Source organism: Mus pahari, chromosome 3 (genome assembly GCF_900095145.1).
Source record: "Mus pahari chromosome 3, PAHARI_EIJ_v1.1, whole genome shotgun sequence".
NCBI lineage: Eukaryota > Metazoa > Chordata > Mammalia > Rodentia > Muridae > Mus > Mus pahari.
The window spans coordinates 113,869,998-113,889,922 of NC_034592.1; the positions used below are offsets into that span (position 1 = coordinate 113,869,998).

Below are 19,925 nucleotides of genomic sequence, written 5' to 3' on the forward strand. Positions count from 1 at the left end.
ATCCCCTATCCCCCCCTTTGCCCTGCTCCCCTACCCACCCACTCCCACTTCTTGGCCCTGGCGTTCCCCTATACTGGGGCATATAAAGTTGGCAAGACCAAGGGGCCTCTCTTCCCAATGATGGCTGGGTGTAGGCTTCTTAAGAGTCACCCAGCCAGGTACTTTTATTTAAAGCCCAGTCCAAACTGGACAGTGGTGGCGCACGTCTTTAATCCTAGCACTGGGGAGGCAGAGGCAGGCGGATTTCTGAGTTTGGGGCCAGCCTGGTCTACAGAGTGAGTTCCAGGACAGCCAGGACTACACTCAGAAATCTGCCTGCCTCTGCCTCCCAAGTGCTGGGATTAAAGGCATGCGCCACCACGCCCGGCGAGTCTTCCCTTTCTTAACACATGGTGTCATCCACTAGTAGGTTAAGTCACTGTCACAACCACAAAGAACTGACAGCCTGGGCTGGTGAGATGGCTCAGCAGGTAAGAGCACCCGACTGCTCTTCCAAAGGTGCAGAGTTCAAATCCCAACAACCACATGGTGGCTCACAACCATCTCTAACGAGATCTGACTCCCTTTTCTGGAGTGTCTGAAGACAGCTACAGTGTATTTACATATAATAAATAAATAAAACTAAAAAAAAAAAAAAAAAAAAAAAAAAAAAAAAAGAACTGACAGCCTGAGAACACACAGTGAACATTTACAAGACCTGGAGAAGCAAAGAGGGTATGGTAAGATGTCAGGGTAGGGGCCTATTATGGGGCCCGGCCTGACAGTCAGTATAGTGTACAAAGCAGGTTTCCTGTATCTCATTATCAGTATTCCAGGAAGGGACAGACTTATGGAAGGACTCCCCTGTGCCCTGGTGACTGACACAGGCCTGCAGCGTATCCAGTGTAAATCAGTACACACTTGGTCAGCTCCTCACCTTGTCACTCTCTGCTTCGTGAGCGGGGCTCGTCTCAGCCTGCTGCAGCAGATCTACAAGATGGGCTCGCATCACAGGCTCTTGACCAATGCTTCCAATGGCAAAATGATGGAGAAACCTAGGAAAACAGACAACTGTCACATCACTGTCACTAGCCTCACTTGACATGTCCACTCATATTAGTAACGTCTTGCCTGAGTGCTAAAACATAACCCTTAGAGAGATTCTTCCTGTGATACGCAAGTGTATGTGGCAGGTGACCACCCTTTCTAGGTGTCTGTAAGAAGCTAGGATAAAGGCGTTCAGAAAGGACCAACACTGCGGACTCCTACATTTCAAAAGCAGAAACAGTAAACATCGAGCCAGATGCACACAACTCACCGGTCCAGCTCAGGAAGTTTGGCTGAGAGCAGTTTCGGGGAGCTCCAGTCCTGTGCGGGAGGGCTCAGCGCACTGAAGAGCTTCTGTGCATTGGAGTGCCTAGAACACCAAGGGCTCAGGTTAGCGCCGCACCTCCCACAGCAAACGCTCTGTACACAGCTGGTTCTGAGGCTTCCAAGCCAGAGTCGCACTGCACTGACTTAAACAAAGCCAGGTGCCAGTGCAACGGGCCTGCCCCACTCAAGGCTGGCCTTGGGTTTTTTGTTTTTTTTGACAAGGTCTCAGGTTTAATTCTGAGTTACAGTGGTTTGAAAGAGATGGCCCCTAAAAGTCTTGGGCATCTGAATACTTAGTCCCCAGTTGGTGGCTGTTGGGGAGAATAATGAAAGTGGTCTTGCTGGAAGAGGTGTGTCATCGCCCTCTCTGCTTCCTGTCTGTAGTTTAATGTGTGAGCTCTGAGCTGATGGTCTAGCCATCTGCTGCCCAACTCCACCACTGGGGATGCTCATCCCTCTGGAATTGTAATCCCAAATAAACCCCTCCTTCTGTAAACTGACTTGGTCATGGTGTTATCGCAGCATCAGAAATCTCAAAACGACATCTCTAGATTTCCTCCTCCCCCTCTACTCTTTCCAGGGTCTCCAGTACCCTAGGCTGGCCTCCAACTGGTTCCATAGGTGAATATGATGTACCCTAGGCTAGCCTCCAACTTGTTACATAGCTGAGTATGACCTTGAGTTTCTGATCTTCCTGCCTCTACCTTTCAAGTACTGGGATGATAGGAATGTGCCACCATGCCACTTATGCATGCTAGGCAGGTGCTCTCCCAACTGAGCCGCATCCTCAGCTTGGACTTCATCTGTCTGTCACTCTGTTCCTCAGCACACCTACCACCTGACAACAATGACATGACTACAGGCCCTTTCAGAAGCCAAGACCCCTCTGTTACATAATGTTGAGTCACCCCGCAGAGAGCACACCCACAAAGCTTAGGGAATTCTGCACAAACACTGGGGACAGCCACTTACAATCTCTTTTGTTCCGCAGATAATCCATCCTCTTGGATCACTTTTAAAGAAAGCCCTGAGTTATCCTGCTGTTGCCAGGGGGAGAAGACCTAAACAAAACAGAATTTAAACAAAGAACACTTTAAAGCAATAACAGGATATGGAATCCACATGGGATCTGATGACTGCTGAAAATCGACACTGTCTGTGCAGAGAAAAACATCATCACAAACAAGTTTGCTTCAAAATGACACCGGAAAGCAATTCTGTTTAGTGTTTTTCAGATCCAGAAATGCCTTTCTGGGTTCCTGTCCTCAGAAACTGTGACCTTCTACAAGTAGGAAGCCTGGAAGCGGCGTCAGGAACACTGCAGGCTGCACAAGCATGTTCCTCCCTGGTGACAGGACCAGAAGGCAGTGGTGGCCTGAGGGACAGAGGACACTTGAAGGATGCTTTAAAGGCTACGTCTAGGTTCCCAAGTGGACTGCAAGCACAAGCAGGTGGCAGGCAGGACTGCCCAGCAGGAAGGGAGAGACACAGTCTGAGAGAAGTCTTCCGGTGACTGTCCTTGTTCCTCTGTACTCTATGACTCTCATGAAGAAGGGACGCTGCTCATGAGCTGTCCCACATCCCTCGAGAAGTTTTACCAGTCACGATCCTAGCCACTGTTCTGGCTTTGACTCCGGTTTGGTCTCACCATTTAAAAAACAAATGGATTATCAAAACACCTGCAATGCCTCCATTCCTACATCATCAACACCGTTTTTAACCTTATTTTGTTGTTATTTATGCTTTTAAGAGAGTGTCTCACATAGCCCGCTGGCCTTGAACTCCTGACCCTCCTGCCTTGGCCTCCTAGGATTACAGGTTTGCACTACCACACCTGGCTTCAAATATCACTTTAATGATATCACCGTTTGCTCTTTCTAACTAAAAAACAAATCCAAACATGTACAGTTATTTGTACAGGTGTTCTGCCTATATGTTTGATAACACATGTGTGTACTGCCCTCAGAGGCCAGAAAAGGGTATTGGATCCCCTGGACTGGAGTTATAGATGGTTGTGAGCCACAGAGCAGGTGATGAAAATCAAACTACAGTCCTTTGCAAGAGTGGCCAGTGATCTTCCCCACTGAGTCATCTCTTCAGGCCCCGTACCTTTTTGGGGGACAGGGTCTTACCATGTGGCTTTAGGTGGCCTAAAATTCACTATGGAGACCAGGCTGGCCTCAAACTCATAAGAGATCCACCAGCCTCTGCCTCTCGAATGCTGGGGTTAAAGGAATAATCCACTACTGGCTTTATATCATCATTAGTTTGTTCTAAGACACTATCTTACCATTTAATTTGCTACGAGAAAAAAAAGAAAGGTAGCTATTTTGCTAATTAATAACTGGTGTTACCTCTGAGTAAAATGCTTGATATATCTTTGACTTGGGGAAAAGGGCAAGCATCAGGAAGTTGCTTGATCCGTGGAAGTGAACTGGGAGATGAGGAAGTATGGAGCTTCGGAAGTCTATGAGAAGGGCGGCCACTATGCTGGTGGAGTCCTGGAGAGAGAAGGAGGAGGAGCTTCAGGGAGAGCCATCTACAGGATCTCAGTCCCATGGTGTCAGCAGGCCCAGGCCCAGCGGCTTTTCAGTTATTTCCACAGTTGGTGTTTAATGAATTTAGAAACAGACATGCTTTCCCACCCCCACCTACAGGTGGATGCAGAGGATGACCTTGAATTTCTGAAATTTCAGTGGGTTGCTGTTCATTCTTTCGAATCTCCTCTGATGCACAAAAGCTCCCCCCCCCCCCCGAAAGGGTTTCTCTGTGTAGCCCTGGCTGTCCTGAAACTCACTCTGTAGACCAGGCTGGCCTCTAACTCAGAAATCCACCTGCCTCTGTCTCCCAAGTGCTGGGATTAAAGGCGTGCGCCACTACGACCAGTCCACAAAAGCTTTTAAAATTTATCTTTATTTCTTTGAAAAGGGTCTTGCTGTGTATCCTTGACTGATCTGGAACTCACAGTGAGCCTCCTGCTTCAGCCTCCCAAGTGCCAGGAATACAGGCAAAGGTCATCAAGCTCAGCTGGCACAGTTTGTAACAATTATTCGAGCCTGTGAGATGGCCCAGCTGGTAAAAGTGATTGCTGCCAAGCCTGACAACCTGAGTTTGATCCCTGGAGATCTACAAAGTGGAAGGAGAGAATCATGTCCCACAAGTTCTTCTCTGACTTCCACACATTTCCCACGTTAAATTTACTCCAAGGAAGAGCAATCCCAGGGTTCACAGTATGATCCAATATCCTGCAACAGTACTTGAACTAACAAAGTGCTGTGACTAAAGGCCCATGTCACCACCATGCCTGGCCTCAGGTAAAGCAAGTACTTTATCCACTGAGTCATCTCTAGACCTTCTTTTAGAGATTTATTTATTTTTTATTTATATGAGTACACTGCAGTTGTCTTCAGACACACAGTAGAAGAGTGCATTGGATCCCATTACAGATGGTTGGGAGCCACCATGTGGTTGCTAGGAACTGAACTCAGGACCTCTGGAAGAGTAGTAGTCAGTGCTCTTAATCACCGAGCCATCTCTCCAGCCTATCTCTAGCCTTCTTTAGAACTTAAATTATTATTTTTTTAAAGACATGGTATGATATTTCGTTTTTGTTTGTTTGAAACAGGGTCTATTATATAGCCCAGACTGTCGTAGAACTAGTTATGTAAATGAGACTGGCCTTGAAGTCACAGAGATCCACCTGCCTCAGCCTCTAGCGTACTGGGATTAAAGGTTTGTGCCTGGTGTGATGGTTAGTTTTTCATCTGTCAATTTGACATAATCTGGAATCACCTAGGAAGAGTCTTAATTGAGGAACTGTCATAACAAGTTGTCTGTGGGTGTGTTTATGGAGGACTGTCTTGATTAGTAACTGACGTGGGAAGACCCAGCCAGATGTGGGTAGCAACCATTCCCTGTGTGTGTATGAATGGAGACCATATGAAAAAGCCAAGTGAGCACTAGCGGACAAGCAAACAAACCAAGCAAGGATGAAGTTAGATCAGGCTGGCCTATGAACTTATTTGTGGGGACTGTCTTGATAGCTGATGTAAGGCCCAGCCCACTGGGCACCAGAGGCATCTCTTTCTAGGCAAGGGATCCTTAACAGTGTAAGAAAGGCAAAGCTAATCAACAAGGAAGCAAGCATGGATATATCCATTTATCTCTGCTCTTGTTATTTCAATTTTATGTATGAGTGTTCTATGTGAATGTCTGTCTGTGCACTATGAGTGTACACTACCAATAGAGATCAGAGGAGGACACTGTATTCCCTGGGAATTGTCATGAGCTGCCACAGGGGTGCTGGGAATAGATGTCAGGCCCTCTGGAAGAGAAGCCAGTAATTTTAACTGCTCAGCCGCCTCGTCAGGTTATTCTTTGCTCTTGACTATGGAGGGCTATCTGCTTCAAGTTCTTACCACTGTGACCTCCCTTCCTAAATGAACTGTAACCTGTTCCACCTTTACTGGCTAAGTTGCTTTTCGTCAGAGTATTTGTTACAACCACTGAAGGAAGCTAGTGCACAATGTCTTTCTCTATAGCCCAGGCTGCATGAACTTCCTATGTGGACCTGGCTGGCCTCAAGGCTATGCAATCTTCTAGCATCCGCTACTGAGTGCTACAGTTACAGTTACGGACCACTACCACATCTAGGGTGTGGAGAGCCTTTTGGGGTGCCGCTCAGACAGGAATCTGACATTGGCCATGACAAGGAAGTAAGTGCAGGCAGAAATCTGACATTAGGGCATAATAAGGAAGTAAGTTTCGGCAAGAATCTAACTTTAGGCTGTAATAGGGAAGTCGGATAAGGCAGGAATCTTAGTCTCAGGGTGCAACAGAAGAACTAGGCTTCAGGCAAGATTCAGATTTGGGGCTTGGACAAGGAAGTGGGCTCAAGTATTTAGGTCATTATGAGAAGTCCTTTTAAACAACTGGCATGGGAGTAATCACGGGTCTTTGCTTTCTGCTTTGTTAGTTTCTTATTGTACTGCTCGCCCAAAATACCTGCATATAATTAAAATGGTATAAAAAGTGGATTGGAAAAATTAAATTTGCCTTCAGTTTCAGAATTGACTGGGGGTCACACTACAATGTTGTCTGTCTTTTTTCTTTTTAATCCTCATTCCGGAGCTGGAGAACCTGTTGACTGACTGAGCAGGCTTGGTCACTAGGGCTTTGAAATATTTCGTAAGCTTAATTTACTCCTGAACACTGCTCTCAGATCTCCATGTGTGTACCGTGTGGTGTGAGTACCTCCTCCTTACCAGTAGTAAGTTAAAGAAAAATTAAAAGTTAAAATTACTTAAATCTATTCGACATTTATTTATTTATTTGTTTGTTTAATTTATTTTTTGGTTTTTTGAGACAGGGTTTCTCTGTGTAGCCTTGGCTGTCCTGGAACTCACTTTGTAGACCAGGCTGGCCTCGAACTCAGCGATCTGCCTGCCTCTGCCTCCTAAGTGCTGGGATTAAAGGTGTGCGCCACCACCGCCCGGCTTCGACATTTATTTTGATTAAAAGGATTTATTCAATTGTATATGTGTACATGTCTGCATGTGAATGCAGGTAGTAGGAGAGGCCAGAGCACAGGTGGAATCCTTTTGGAGTTAATGGTCATAGTGAGCAGCTCAACATGGGTACTTGATTCTACAGAAGAGCAGCAAGTACTTTTAACCACTGAGCCATCTCTTTAGACCCTACTTTGAATTTTGTTGTTGTTTTGTGACAACGTTTCTCTATGTATTCCTGGCTGTCCTGAAACTCCCTCCATAGACCAGGCTGGCCTCAAACTAAAGAAATCCACCTACCTCTGCCTCCTAAGTGCTGGGATCAAAGGCCTGTGACACCATTTCTGGCTAATTTTTTTGAAAATCATTAATCAATCAATCAATCAGTTAACTTTTTGTTTTTCAAGACAAGTTTTCTCTGTGTAATCTTGGCTCTCCTGGAACTCAGAAGCTGGGCAGTGGTGGCACACGCCTTTAATCCCAGCACTAGGGAGGCAGAGGTAGGTGGATCTCTTCCAGTTCAAGGCCAAGCCTGATCTACATAGTGAGTTCCAGGACAGCCAGCACTATATAGAGAGACCCTGTCTCAAAAAACCAAACCAAACCAAACCAAAAAACTACTTCCCACAAGTTAGCTAACCTTGCTATTCCAACACTGTTTTTTCATTTTGTTTTAAAGATTTAATTTACTTTATGAATTGTTGGGTGAAGTGGAAATTTCTGGAAACTGTCTTATGAGAGGATGTTTTTGCTGAAGCAGACATGTGGGAGGATGTTTTTCTGAGAACAGACATGTGGTGTTTTTCTGGAAGCAGCCTGGTGAAAGGGCTTGTGATGTTCTGCTAGAGCAGATGCTTGAGGGACATGTGATGTTTAAAGAGGATATAAGTATAACCCAACAGACAGTGGATGATGCTGGATGGCACTGGTACACCTTGCCATTCTTTACTGGTCATTGTTGGGCTTTGCTAACACTGGTCTTCACTGACAATGCTGGGTGGTATTTGTTCACCTTTCCATTCTTTGTTGGTCATCATTTGTTGTGACTTCATTGAGAGAAACACACCAAAAAAACTTCTGGTGGTGTTCTGGAAACTTCTTGCCACTTCCGCAGATTAAGGCGGATTGGCAGAGCCTTGCAGTTTCTTCTAGGTTGACCTGACATAGCTGATTTGTGAATGGTGCTTGTGAGTGGATTGAGCTGTCGCTCCCTGCTGACTCAGGTAAAATGAACTGCTGATATCTTGACAACACAGATTGGATTTGCTCCAAAGAACTCTGTGTAAACAGGTCCACACCCTCCTTTGCTCTGTTAACCTTTCCTTTCCACTACCTCTGGTGGGTGGTGGGCTAGAAGGGAGGTTTAAGAATCCTTATTAAAAGTAGGTTTTGAAAAATCTAAGCCTACAGCTGGGGGTTGATTTGGTGCTGCTATGTATTCAAATGCTAAATTAAATTCTGTGCTCCAAGATCTGGGGCCCCAAGACAAGTGAATTTTTACATACACCATCACTTGTGCAAACCTTGCACCCCAACTTAAAACTATTGGTTAAATAAAAATGGCTAAAGTCAATTACTAGAAGGAATAGGGTTAGACTGGTTTTCAGTTATCTGGCTGGGGGTCACACATAGGAGAAAAAGGAGGAGAAAGAGGAGAGGGGAGCACAGAGGAGGAGAAGACAGCGAGAACAGGAGGTCTCAATTAGTCATGATGGACCAGAAGCAGGTGTCAGAGTGAAATGCCTCCCCAGAGCACAAGACTGCTGGAGCAGAGGTAACCTAGAAAATTTCAAACAGCAAGCATTTGGGGAGCACACTTGGGAAGCTGGCCAATTGTTAGAGAATGAGATTAGGGGTAATCTCCCAGTAATTGTGCAGAGCCTAATAAATACATCATACTATGAATTTCATTCATTTGGAAGCTAGATGGAGATAAAAATACAATATGAATTTACAATGAATGTTTTGCCTGCATATATGGACCACACGTGTGCCTGATATCCATGAAAGTCAGAAGAGGACATAAGATCCCCTGGAATGGGCTGGTGAGATGGCTCAGTGGTTAAGAGCACTGACTGCTCTTCCAAAGGTTCTGAGTTCCCAGCAACCACATGGTGGCTCTTTAAAAAAAAATCTTTAAAAAATAAACAACTTAAAAAAAAAAAAGATCCTGGAACTAGAATTATTGATGGTTGTGAGTTGCCATGTGGGTGCTGGGAACTGAACCTGGATTCTTCGTTGGAGCAACAAGTCCTTTTTTTTTTTTAAAAAGATTTATTTATTTATTTTATGCATATGAGTACACTGTAGTTGTCTTATCTTCTGACACACCAGAAGAGGGCACCAGATCACATAGCAGATGGTTGTGAGCCACCATGTGGTTGCTGAATTGAACTCAGAACCTTAGGAAAAGCAATTAGTGCTCTTAACCACTGAGCCATCTCTCTAGACTCCTTAGCACTGTTTTTTAAATGACTTATACTTTCTTGATGAAAGGAGGAGGAAGAAGATGATCATGAAGAAGAAGATCATGATGATGATAATGGTTTTGTTTTTGTTGTTGCTGTTGTTTTGTTTTTGAGACAGGGTTTCTCTGTGTAGCCCTGGACATCACTCTGTTCATCACTCTGTAGACCAGGCTAGCCTCAAACTCATCCATTTGCCTCTCCCTCCCAAGTGCTGGGATCAAAAGTGTGTACCTAGCTGATGTCTGAAGACTATTTATAAAAACTATTAAAACCCCTTTAATGGAAAGATGGCTAAGTGATGTAAGAGTGCTTGCTGTGCTTCCAGAGAACCTGAGTGCAAGTTCCAGCACTCAACGTTAGGCAGTTTATAACTCCTGTAATTACAGCGCTCTGGATTCAATGGCCTCTTCTGCTTTTGCAGGAAACTACACTCATGTACATCATACACATATACAGACAAGTTAAAACAAAACAAGGAAACAAACCAGGTGGTGGCTCATGCCTTTAATCCCAGCATTCAAGAGGCAAAGGAAGGTGAATCTCTGAGTTCAAGGCCAACCTGGTCTACATCGTGAGTTCTAGGACAGCCAGAGCTACACAGAAAATCCTGTCAAAACAAACAAAAAATGAACAAAGCTCTTATCTAATAACTTCATCCAATCTGCCTAGCTGATGCTTCCAAGTTTCTAGCAGGTTTTTGCTGAAGAAAGACTTGATCATGAATTTTTCTGTTGAGCCATCCAGTCAAACCACTTTACTCCATGTTGTTTAGTTGAGGCTGAGACCAGACCAGGTAGAAGGCCCACCCCTGAACTCCACTACCGCACTGAGAGAGACCACTTTTGTTCTGGCCAGTGAGTACAGAATGGAGAAAACCTGGATCTACCACCTTCTCCCTAAGGGGATGAGTAATGCCGGTGTACATGTTCTTAGGGGGCACATCTGTGGAGAGAGAGGTTAAACTCGATGTTAAACTGTCACGGAGAAAGTGAGCAATTTTTACATCTCTGTTGTATATAGACTTCTTTCTTGTGGCTAAGGGATATGTTAGAGCACCATCAATTCCACAGGATGAACCTTCCAGCTCTGAAGGTGTGAGCCTTGGGTCTGTGTGAGGAACCACTGGAGGTCTTTTTCAGCTATTTCCTACATGTCTTTGGGATCAAAGAATTTGCCATGGGGCTGGGCTGACTCTTCCGACCAGAAGGCCTTTCTGGTTAAGCATGGAAGTGTTCTGGGAGTACACAGGCTCATTCTCCTGGCTGGCTTGCTCCAATGGCTACTGGGTTCCTGGCATTGCCACACGGTAATGGGAAAGGGAAACGGGATGCATCTCAGAGCACCCAGGCCAGGGCTGAGCGGCCACATACCCCATCATAGAAGGACACGGCATCCACGTGCTCCTTGGCAATGACGATACTTCCATGATGACGGTGAGAAAAAAGAAGGCCACCAGAGAAGAAATACACACTCCCTACAAGAAGAAGAAGCTGGTCAGAGCTGTAGAGCTACCCCTCGGGCACTAGAATGATGTGTCCTTCCTGGAAGGAGAAGAAAACAGTCTAAAGACATTTATGTTCCTTCCTTTGGTATTCAAATAATATATCCCAAAGAATTAAAATCTCCCAAGGAATCACATGCTGAGGAAGGGAAAGACTGCGGTTCTGAAAGCAGATTTCACACACCTCTGAGAACTTATCCAACAGGCAGGACAGAACAGAGCTGAGACAATGATGCAGTTCACAATGAGTGGGACAGCACCTTGGCCAGGGCTCTTTACTCAAGCATTCTCCTGCCCCTACTTGCCTTCTTTATTTACTTACTTATTTACTTATGATTTTCAAGATAAGGTTTCGCTATGTAGCCCGGCTGTCCTGGAACTCTCTGTGTAGACCAGGTTGGCCCCAAACTCAGAGATCCACTTGCCTCTGTCTTTCAAGTGCTGAGATTAAAGGTGTGTGCCACCAAGCCTGGCTTCTTGCCCACTATTCAAACCAAAACCTTCAGATAGAAAATTGAGTGTGGCAGTAGTCCACACTTATAATCCTAGGACTTGGAAAGTGAGAGCAGGAGAATTAGGGAGTTCAACATCATCTTTGGCTATACAGTAAACCAAGGCTAGCTAGTACCATATTAGAAATGAAAAAAACAACTAAAGTCTAAAAACCAGCATGTGCGTGCGCGTGCACACACACACACACACACACACACACACACACACACACCATCTCTCTAAAACAAAACCAATGAAACAGAAAACCGAAACTCTACCCTGCACAGAACCTGGAAGACAGACGTAGTATTACTGTACTCCACGATGGGTGATTTGACCTTTTTCTAATGGGATCCATCTCTATTCTCTGCTTGTCTATTTAACTGGTATGTGTGGGTAGATGGCCTAGCCTATCTTGTGTGGGAACTTGTTGTGTGTGTCTCTGAGACTCAGGGTGGGGTGGGGGAAGACAACCAGAAAACAGCCATACACCCATGTAGGCTAAACAATGGCCTTGAACAGACATGAACCTGACCACACTGCTCTTGCGACCCACTCCCTGTTTAGCAAGAGACCTTGAAGGAAGGTCAGAGAGGCTGCTACATAGTTTATTCTCTGCAAAAATGCTTACAGAGACCTTGCTACATCTCCCAAGCTGCGGTCCCTTCCTCCTACCTTTATTGGTTGTCTAAACAACCAATAAATTAAAAGTCAAATTACATAGGAGACTGTAAGAAACATTTAAAAAAAAGTTGACGCTTTCTATTAGACACTGTAAAACCTTTGCGTATGGAAAGAAATTCAAACCTTTTTATCTCCCCTGGTAAGACCTTCATGCTACAGGCTTAATCCTGTCAGTGGTAACATGTTTGTTTAGTTAGACAGAGGCTGCTGGTTCTCAGAACTTAAGTCCCCTAAATGTCCAAGGTCTTCCCTCTTTCTTTCCTTTCCCTTTCAATGACTCTAAAAATTAGCCAACCTCAGAACTGCTGTTTACTGCTCACCCCCAAGACTCCTAATGATATGCTCAGCATAATTAAGAGCTGTTTTTCTGAAGACGCCCCGCCCCCTCATTGGGTTTCATCCAATAACTGCAGTAATGGTAAATAGACACCACGATCAGGTGCACTTACACAACCTGCAGGCTGATCCTTCTGGTCTGGGGAAGCTCATATAACCTTCCAGAGCCTCAAACAGCAATGAAGCACAGACACAGCTTTTGCTTAAGAATGGGAGAAGAGCAGGAATGACTGCTCAGTGCTTGCTTGTGATTGTGGAAGCTGCTGCAGGAGGTCCACTGCCAGGAGTTGGGCTAGCCTGGGCTACACAGAAAAGACCCTGTCCCTAAAAATCTCAAAGAGTAAACAAAAATAAAACAATCCCTCAAAACAAAACCCCCACACCACCACCAACAAGCATACATATTGTCAGCTGATGTGGAGAAGCAAGATTCACATTCCTTTATTGGGTGTCGTCAAAGGAATGTCTGCTCCATTTGTGCGATTTGTTTTTTGTACCTCCCTGACCTTGTAGACCTGCATGTAAATCTTTTAGTCTTCCCCACCTGGTAAAACCTTTTTTTGCACAGAGATCCTTCCGTATTCCCAGAGCTTGACTCCTGCCCCCTCCCTATCGTTTCTTTTGTGTTTATTGTTTTAAAATTAGCCAATCTTGAAAGACTGTGAGGTTAGACCCATGCCAATCAGAACAGATACTGTGATCACCTGTGTTAGAATAAAAACCAAAGTGTGCCCTGTGAGATCTCAAACCCAGGACAAGCTCAGTCCGTGGCTCTTTCCCAAACCCCGGGCCCCTCCCCTACCCTGAAATTCTCCTTCCCTTCCCTGGCCTGATCCCTACAGAACTCAGACGTTTTGGAGCCTGGGTTGCCTCTTTTGGTTGGGAACGTCTCTCTTGCTGTCCCTCCCCTAGCTCTTCTCACAGTTGGTTTAGTCTGCCCACCATGTTCAGCTTGGACTCTGCCCGCTTTCTCCTTTACATCACTATAAAGTCTCCCTGTTTTAGTCGCTTCCGTTGGAGTAGTCACCTCCTCCTTCCTTCTAGTGTTTCATTCACTTCCTAGCCCAGTCTGGATTCTGGTCCACACACCCTTTTTTACAAAAAGAAACTGCCTTGCCAGCTTACTTTTGCTTTCTTTGCACGGTTCTTTGTGCCACCCTGAGATTATTCTTTAGAATCTAACACATTGGTGAGTTCTCCAGGTTTGGCAGAAGCACCCTAAAGAGATCATATTGCTCATCTAGGGATCAAAAAGATGCAATGCCCACAGTTACTTTACAAATACCTAACCTTTTCTTCTTCTTTCTTTTTTTTTTTAGATGTATTTATTTTATGTGTATAAATGTTTGCCTGCATGTATGCATATATACCCCATGTATACCTAGTGCCCACAGACATCAGAAGAGAATCAAATATAACTGAAATTATAGACAGCTATTGACTATCATTGTGGGTGGGTTAATGCTCTAGTTCCTGCAAACATTCTTTTACATTTTTTCTTTTATTTTTCTTTTATGTGTATGAGTGTTTACCTGTATATATGTGTATGCACCACATGTGCGCAATGGCTATGGAAGCCAGAGGACCTTGAGGAGACCTTAGCAAGAGACCTTGAAGGAAGATCAGAGAGGCTGCTATATAGCTTATTTTCTGCAAACATGCTGGATGCCCTGGGACTAGAGTTTCAGATGACTGTAAGTCATCATGTGGGAGCTAGTAATTAAGCCCAAGTCCTCTGTGAGACTAAATAAGGCGGGCAAGATCAATTATGAGATTCTGACTTGCTGATTTATTTAGTGATTTACTTAAAGCATTGCTTATTTCTAAGCAAGACTCCATGTTACCTGGAACAGTGACCTGGAGAAACAGCCAGAACAATGGGTCACTGCCCTTAACAAGATGACCACAAAAGCTGAAAGCTTACAACAGCCATGAAAAAAGATGACAGCCATGCACACTTGTGTAAAATCTTTCTTGCTCGCTCACCCATCTTGTGGTTTTAGAGGACAAAATGAGCATGCAAACTGGACCCAGAACCAAGCCCTTTCAGGGGCTGTCCTGGCTTCCTTCAGGAAGCTGTGACATCTCCTGTTTGCCACTCCTAACCAGTGTCTAAGTGTTTACTCCAGAAAGACTGCCACAAGGTCAGCCAGTGCTCTTAACTGCTGGGCCATCTCTATAGCCCAACTTTCTTTTTTTAAAAGTACCTGTCACCAGTCTCCTGTGGACATAAGAGAAATGAACAGGTGCAGAGTGACGGCAGACCTTTACTGCCCAGACTATCCTGTTATAGAGGTAAAAATAACTTAGTCTCCAGAGTTTTTTGTCCCATGCATGTGAACTGCACCTCTGCTCTTCAATGTTGAAACTATCCCAAAAGAAAGGAAGGAAGGGAGGGAGGGAGAGAGAGGGGAGAGGAAGAGTGAAAGGGGAGAGGGGAGAGGGGAGAGGGGAACAACAACAGCAGTAACAGCAGCAACAAAACACTGTCGTCACCCTAGGAGAAGGAAGGAGCAAGAAGCAACCATTCACTGAGCCCTACAGGTAACAATAAACCTACATACACTTGGTCAGTTGATTTTTAACAAAGGTAATTAAATAAACGCATTTTCAACAAAGACAAGTCAAAGGAGAAAGGAAAGTCTTTTCAACAAATGGTGCTGTAAAAACTAGATATTCATATGTAAAACGAGCATTCAAAAAGATCCCTTACATTGGAAATTCTACCCTAGAATTTCCACCAGCCATAGAAGAAAATGTCATTATTCAACAGGAACAGTGAGTACTGAGGATTCCAGCACAGCTAATGCAAAATTCCTGTCTAATGAACAAAGCTTCAGAGTAAAGTCAGACATCTGGTGTGCTGGACACACCTTTAATTCTAGCATCGGGAAGCAGAGGCAGGGGATCTCTGTGAGTTCTAGGCCCGCCTGGTCTCAAAAACCAAAACAAAATAGAATCCCCAAACAAACAAAACAAAGACACAACCACAACACCTCGGTGGCAGGGCCTGATCAAGTCAATGATTATAACCATATTCTAGATGTTCAAGAACCTGGGAGAACTACATTAGCTTGGTATATAAAGAATAAGTTTTAAAAGATTAAAAATGAACTTTTACAGATGAAAAAATACAGAAATAAACAACAGATAAGGTTAGTGGCATCGTGCAAAGCACATGTCAGCACGAATCTCAGGGTCCACAAAGAGGTTCAGGGGAGGACAGTTTCCAGAACAAAGACTGTGTGTGCTGCTGCTCAAGGAGAGATGCTGAGTGGTTAGTCACTCTTGCTCCACACACACACACACACACACACACACACACACACACACACACACACACACAATCTTTCTGGTCATTCCTCTAACCATTTCAAGCTAACAGTCATTTACATAGTGTCCACACAGGATTAAATTACCTGGAGCCTGCAGTACAGAGGCCGGCTCACAGTACAGATGGTCTATGCAAGGACCATCCCACTCTATTTTTGGCACTTAAGCTTCCTCAGATTCTGATTCATGGGGTTCTAGAACAATACACAATATGAAAAAATGGACAGACACAGGTATCCTGACAAGATAGGATACAAGCTGGGCATGACACATGCCTACAGCCCAAGCACTCAGGAGGCTGCAGTGAGATCACGCTCCATGCAAGGCTAGCACTGCTGCACAATGCCTTCTAGTCTGAAGCCTGTGCCACAGGGAGAGACCCTGCCTCAAAAATCAATGAGATAGACACTATGCAACATAAAATGCTAAGAAAAAAAACATTCAAACTGCTCTTCCAGAGGTCCTGAGTTCAATTCCCAGCAACCACAGGGTGGCTCACAACCATCTGCAATAGGATCCAATGCTCTCTTCTGGCGTGTCTGAAGAGAGCTGCAGTATACTCATATAAATAAAATAAATAAATTTTAAAAAAAGAAAAAGAAATCAAAGAGAATATAAATAAACTACTGGACAAATTCTAAAAAACACAAATAGCAGCTGAATGAATAAATAAAATCAACATAGTATATGAACATGGAATTCAATAAAAATATCAAAAAACAATCAAATTAAAAATGAAAAATTCAGTAATTCAAACGAAAGGCTAGCTCTATGGAGAGTTTTACCTATAGAATGAATCAAGAGGATGACAAGAAATCAGGAAAAAATCTTGAAAACAGATCAAGAGATTGGGACATTCAGACATAATTAAAGACAAATTAATTAGAAAGCATAATCATAACCCTGGGAGACAGATCTCTGTGAGTTTGAGGCCAGTGTGGTCTATAGAGTACGATTCTGGTTGGTCAGGGCTATACTGTGAGATGCTGTCACCATCAACCAACCAACCAACCAACCAATCCAAACAAACCAATCAATCAATTAATCAATCAATATCAAAACAAAACCCAAACCAAACAATACTCTAGGAGAATGAAATCCAAAGAGCTTACCCTTCCTGTATACCTCTGTGTACAGAAGAGCTGTTATAGCCTCTATAAACAAAGGCTAGCAGTCTCAAAACAAAACCTACCTTGTAGTACTTTTAATTTTGGACTTCCTAGACTCTAGAATTGCCTAAGAGATTTATTATTTGAGTCACTGTCTTTTTTTTTTTTTTTTTTTTTTTTTTTTTGAGACAGGGTTTCTCTGTGTAGTCCTGGTACTCACTCTGTAGACCAGGTTGGCCTCAAACTCAGAAATCCGCCTGCCTCTGCCTCCCANTTAGCTTCATGTGGTCTGTGAATTGTATCTTTTTTTAAATTTTTAAAAATGTATTATTATGATTATGATTATGATTACTAATTATTTTGGCTTTTTGAGACAGGGTTTCTCTGTGTAGTCCTGGTACTCACTCTGTAGACCAGGTTGGCCTCAAACTCAGAAATCCGCCTGCCTCTGCCTCCCAAGTGCTGGGATTAAAGCATGCGCCACTACTGCCCGACTTAAGTCAATGTCTTAGGATTTTACGGTTGTGAACAAACACTATGACTAAGGTAATTCTTATAAGGACAACATTTAGTTGGGGCTGGCTTACAGGTTCAGAGGTTCAGTCCATTATCATCAAGGTAGGAGCATGGCAGTATCAAGGCAGACATGGTGCAGGAGGATCTGAGAGTTCTACATCTTCATCTGAATATGGTAGCTAGCAGAATACTGGCTTCCAGGCAGCTAGGATAAGGGTCTTACAGCCCACACCCACAGTGTCACACCTACTCCAAAAAGGCCACACCTACTCTGACAAGGCCACACTTCCAAAAAGTACCACTCCCTGGGCCAAGCATATTCAAACCACCACAGTTACCTAGTCTAAAATGTATTAGAAATCTAACTTGAGACAATATGGTATCTTCTCAAGGAAGAATTGAATAATGGAACAGAACAGAGGTGCCATAGAACAAGACTTGATTTAGGGGTTGGGGATTTAGCTCAGTGGTAGAAGGTTTGCCTAGACTGAACTTCTGAGAACCACTGGCATTTGCAGAGCAATGGGCAAAGAATTTTTGTCAAATATTGTTGCTGGGACAGGCACTTACACCTCTATACTGTAAATTGGTCTCTTATCACATACTACTTTCAAAGATCAAAGCAGAAAAAAATTTCTGACTTAGTGTTGGGTGCAAAAGAAAACACACATGCTGTGATTTTATTTGGGTTAAGTTAAAAACAGAAAATGTTTAAGGATAATGGTCCGAGGCTAATGCAAGTTTTTAGGGATTAGGTACTGGGCAGCCTGCCTGACCAAGGACACATGAAGGACAGGAATGACTGGGAAGCTGAACAGCAAGAAGTCTTATGACAGTAAAAGCCACTGGGCTAGGGAAGGGAAAAAGTACTGGACCAGAAGCAGTACAAGGAGAAATGCTCTTTCTCCTCAGCCATGAGCACTCTGAGGACAGAACCACTGTCTGGATCTCAAGATGCCTCTGCCAACTCCGAGAGCCACAGGCAAGTGTTTACCTTCAACAGAGCTCAGGATCTGACCAGTCAATACTTTAATCAAGCTTTGATCAATCACACTAAAGAGCTCAAGACACATAGTTTTAGGGATGAAACTCATCATATCCTAATTATAGGCAGATTTTAAGATACTAACAACATCTGCATTTCAGGGCCTTTTATCTTTGCAACCCCCCTTCCAAAGCCTGAGAAAGCCCTAGGCATTCTGTGTTATTTTCTTTTAAGAGACTCCCCAGCAAGATATGGTTGTACATGCCTAAGATCTCATGAGGCAGGAGCGTCTCAAGTTCAACACCTCTCTGTATTATACAGTGTGTTCAAGGCCAGTCTGGGAAACTTGGAAAGACCACATATCAAAATAAAAATTAGCAATAATAAAACAACGCAGAACATATAGCTCAGTGGAAGAGTTATTGCCTGTATGTGTAGGGCTTTTAGGACCAACCTTTAGTACCACAACAGGGGCAGGAGAGGAATAAAAGAGGGCAGGCCTTGATCCTACATGGCATAATCTTAAGCTCTATTAATCCCGTGACATTAACTCTAAACTAGTAAAATGCTTATTTAATACACGGAGCAGGAAAGTTAAAGTTTTCTGATTCTATAGAATTGTTCTATAGCACAAACTATATACACTGGAGTAGTGTGAAATCTAAGTTTTCTAGAGGGTTGAAAGAGGGTTTTGCTATCTAGCCTTGCCTTGCACTTAGTATGTGGACAGGCTGGCCTTGAAATGGTGATCCATTTACCTCAATTTTCCAAGTGTTGGGAGAACAAGAGAGCTGGATTACAAATTGTGCCACAATACCCTGCTGAAGTTTAAGATCTTAAAATGACATGACTGGGTTGGGGAGTGGCTCAGGGGTAGAGTGTTTGCATAGCATACAGAAGAACTGGAATTGTGCAGAACATAAACAATGTGACTAATAAGGACACAAACATTTCTAGCTGTACTCTTCATTATTACACAGAGACTGGATATATTAAATTTTGTTGGATAATACAATAATGCAAAATCAGTTTTCTAATGAGCCCTTTGCCGAGAAGATGCAAACACATGGGAGGCAGAGTAGGTGGATCTCCAGCTTGAGGCCACCCTGGGAGACACAAGACTCCCTCTTGCACCCAAATACCCCATACCATACCCCCTCTCCGGATGTGATCTCACTTCAAGGTTAGTACTACAGTCATACTACATGATTTTCCAGGTCTGCACCAACAGACCCGGAGAACAGAAAGGAAGGGCAGAACATCACGGGCTAAGATCGGAGCTGCGCGTGCTCGGTCTGCTTCCTCAATGGAGAAGCTAAAGCAGATCTAAGACAGGGACAGGAATGTGCCACCAGCTAAAATACTTTCAGTAAGAACAATCATCCAGAACGAGGATTTGCTTTGTGGAGGCCGAGGAATTTGTGAAGTCAGAGTTCAAAGTCCAGAACTGCTATATTCAGCAGGGAATGAACAGGACTCACATGAGAATGTTCTTTGTGGAGCTGGGCTTATACCTCGGTATTTACCTAGCACACATGAGGCCCTGGGTTAGATCCCCAGCAAATCTGTCTCTGTCTGTCTGTTTCCCTACCTACCCCCCAACACACACACACACACACACACACACACACACACACACCT

The 19,925-nt window shown here is 44.0% G+C and overlaps 1 protein-coding gene across 3 annotated transcripts in view; it reads right to left on the reverse strand.

Annotated features, from left to right (window-relative positions):
• Nucleotides 1-19,925, reverse strand: part of C3H20orf194 (chromosome 3 C20orf194 homolog) — a 122,705-nt gene that overhangs the window by 32,249 nt on the left and 70,531 nt on the right. For all 3 annotated transcript variants that reach the window (XM_021192496.2, XM_029536920.1, XM_029536921.1), the window contains exons 21-25: nt 10,699-10,802; nt 3,708-3,854; nt 2,326-2,414; nt 1,298-1,396; nt 917-1,034 (exon numbers count right to left, since the gene is read on the reverse strand). In XM_021192496.2, coding sequence (XP_021048155.1) covers nt 917-1,034; nt 1,298-1,396; nt 2,326-2,414; nt 3,708-3,854; nt 10,699-10,802 — 557 coding nt within the window. The remainder of the gene's footprint in view (nt 1-916; nt 1,035-1,297; nt 1,397-2,325; nt 2,415-3,707; nt 3,855-10,698; nt 10,803-19,925) is intronic.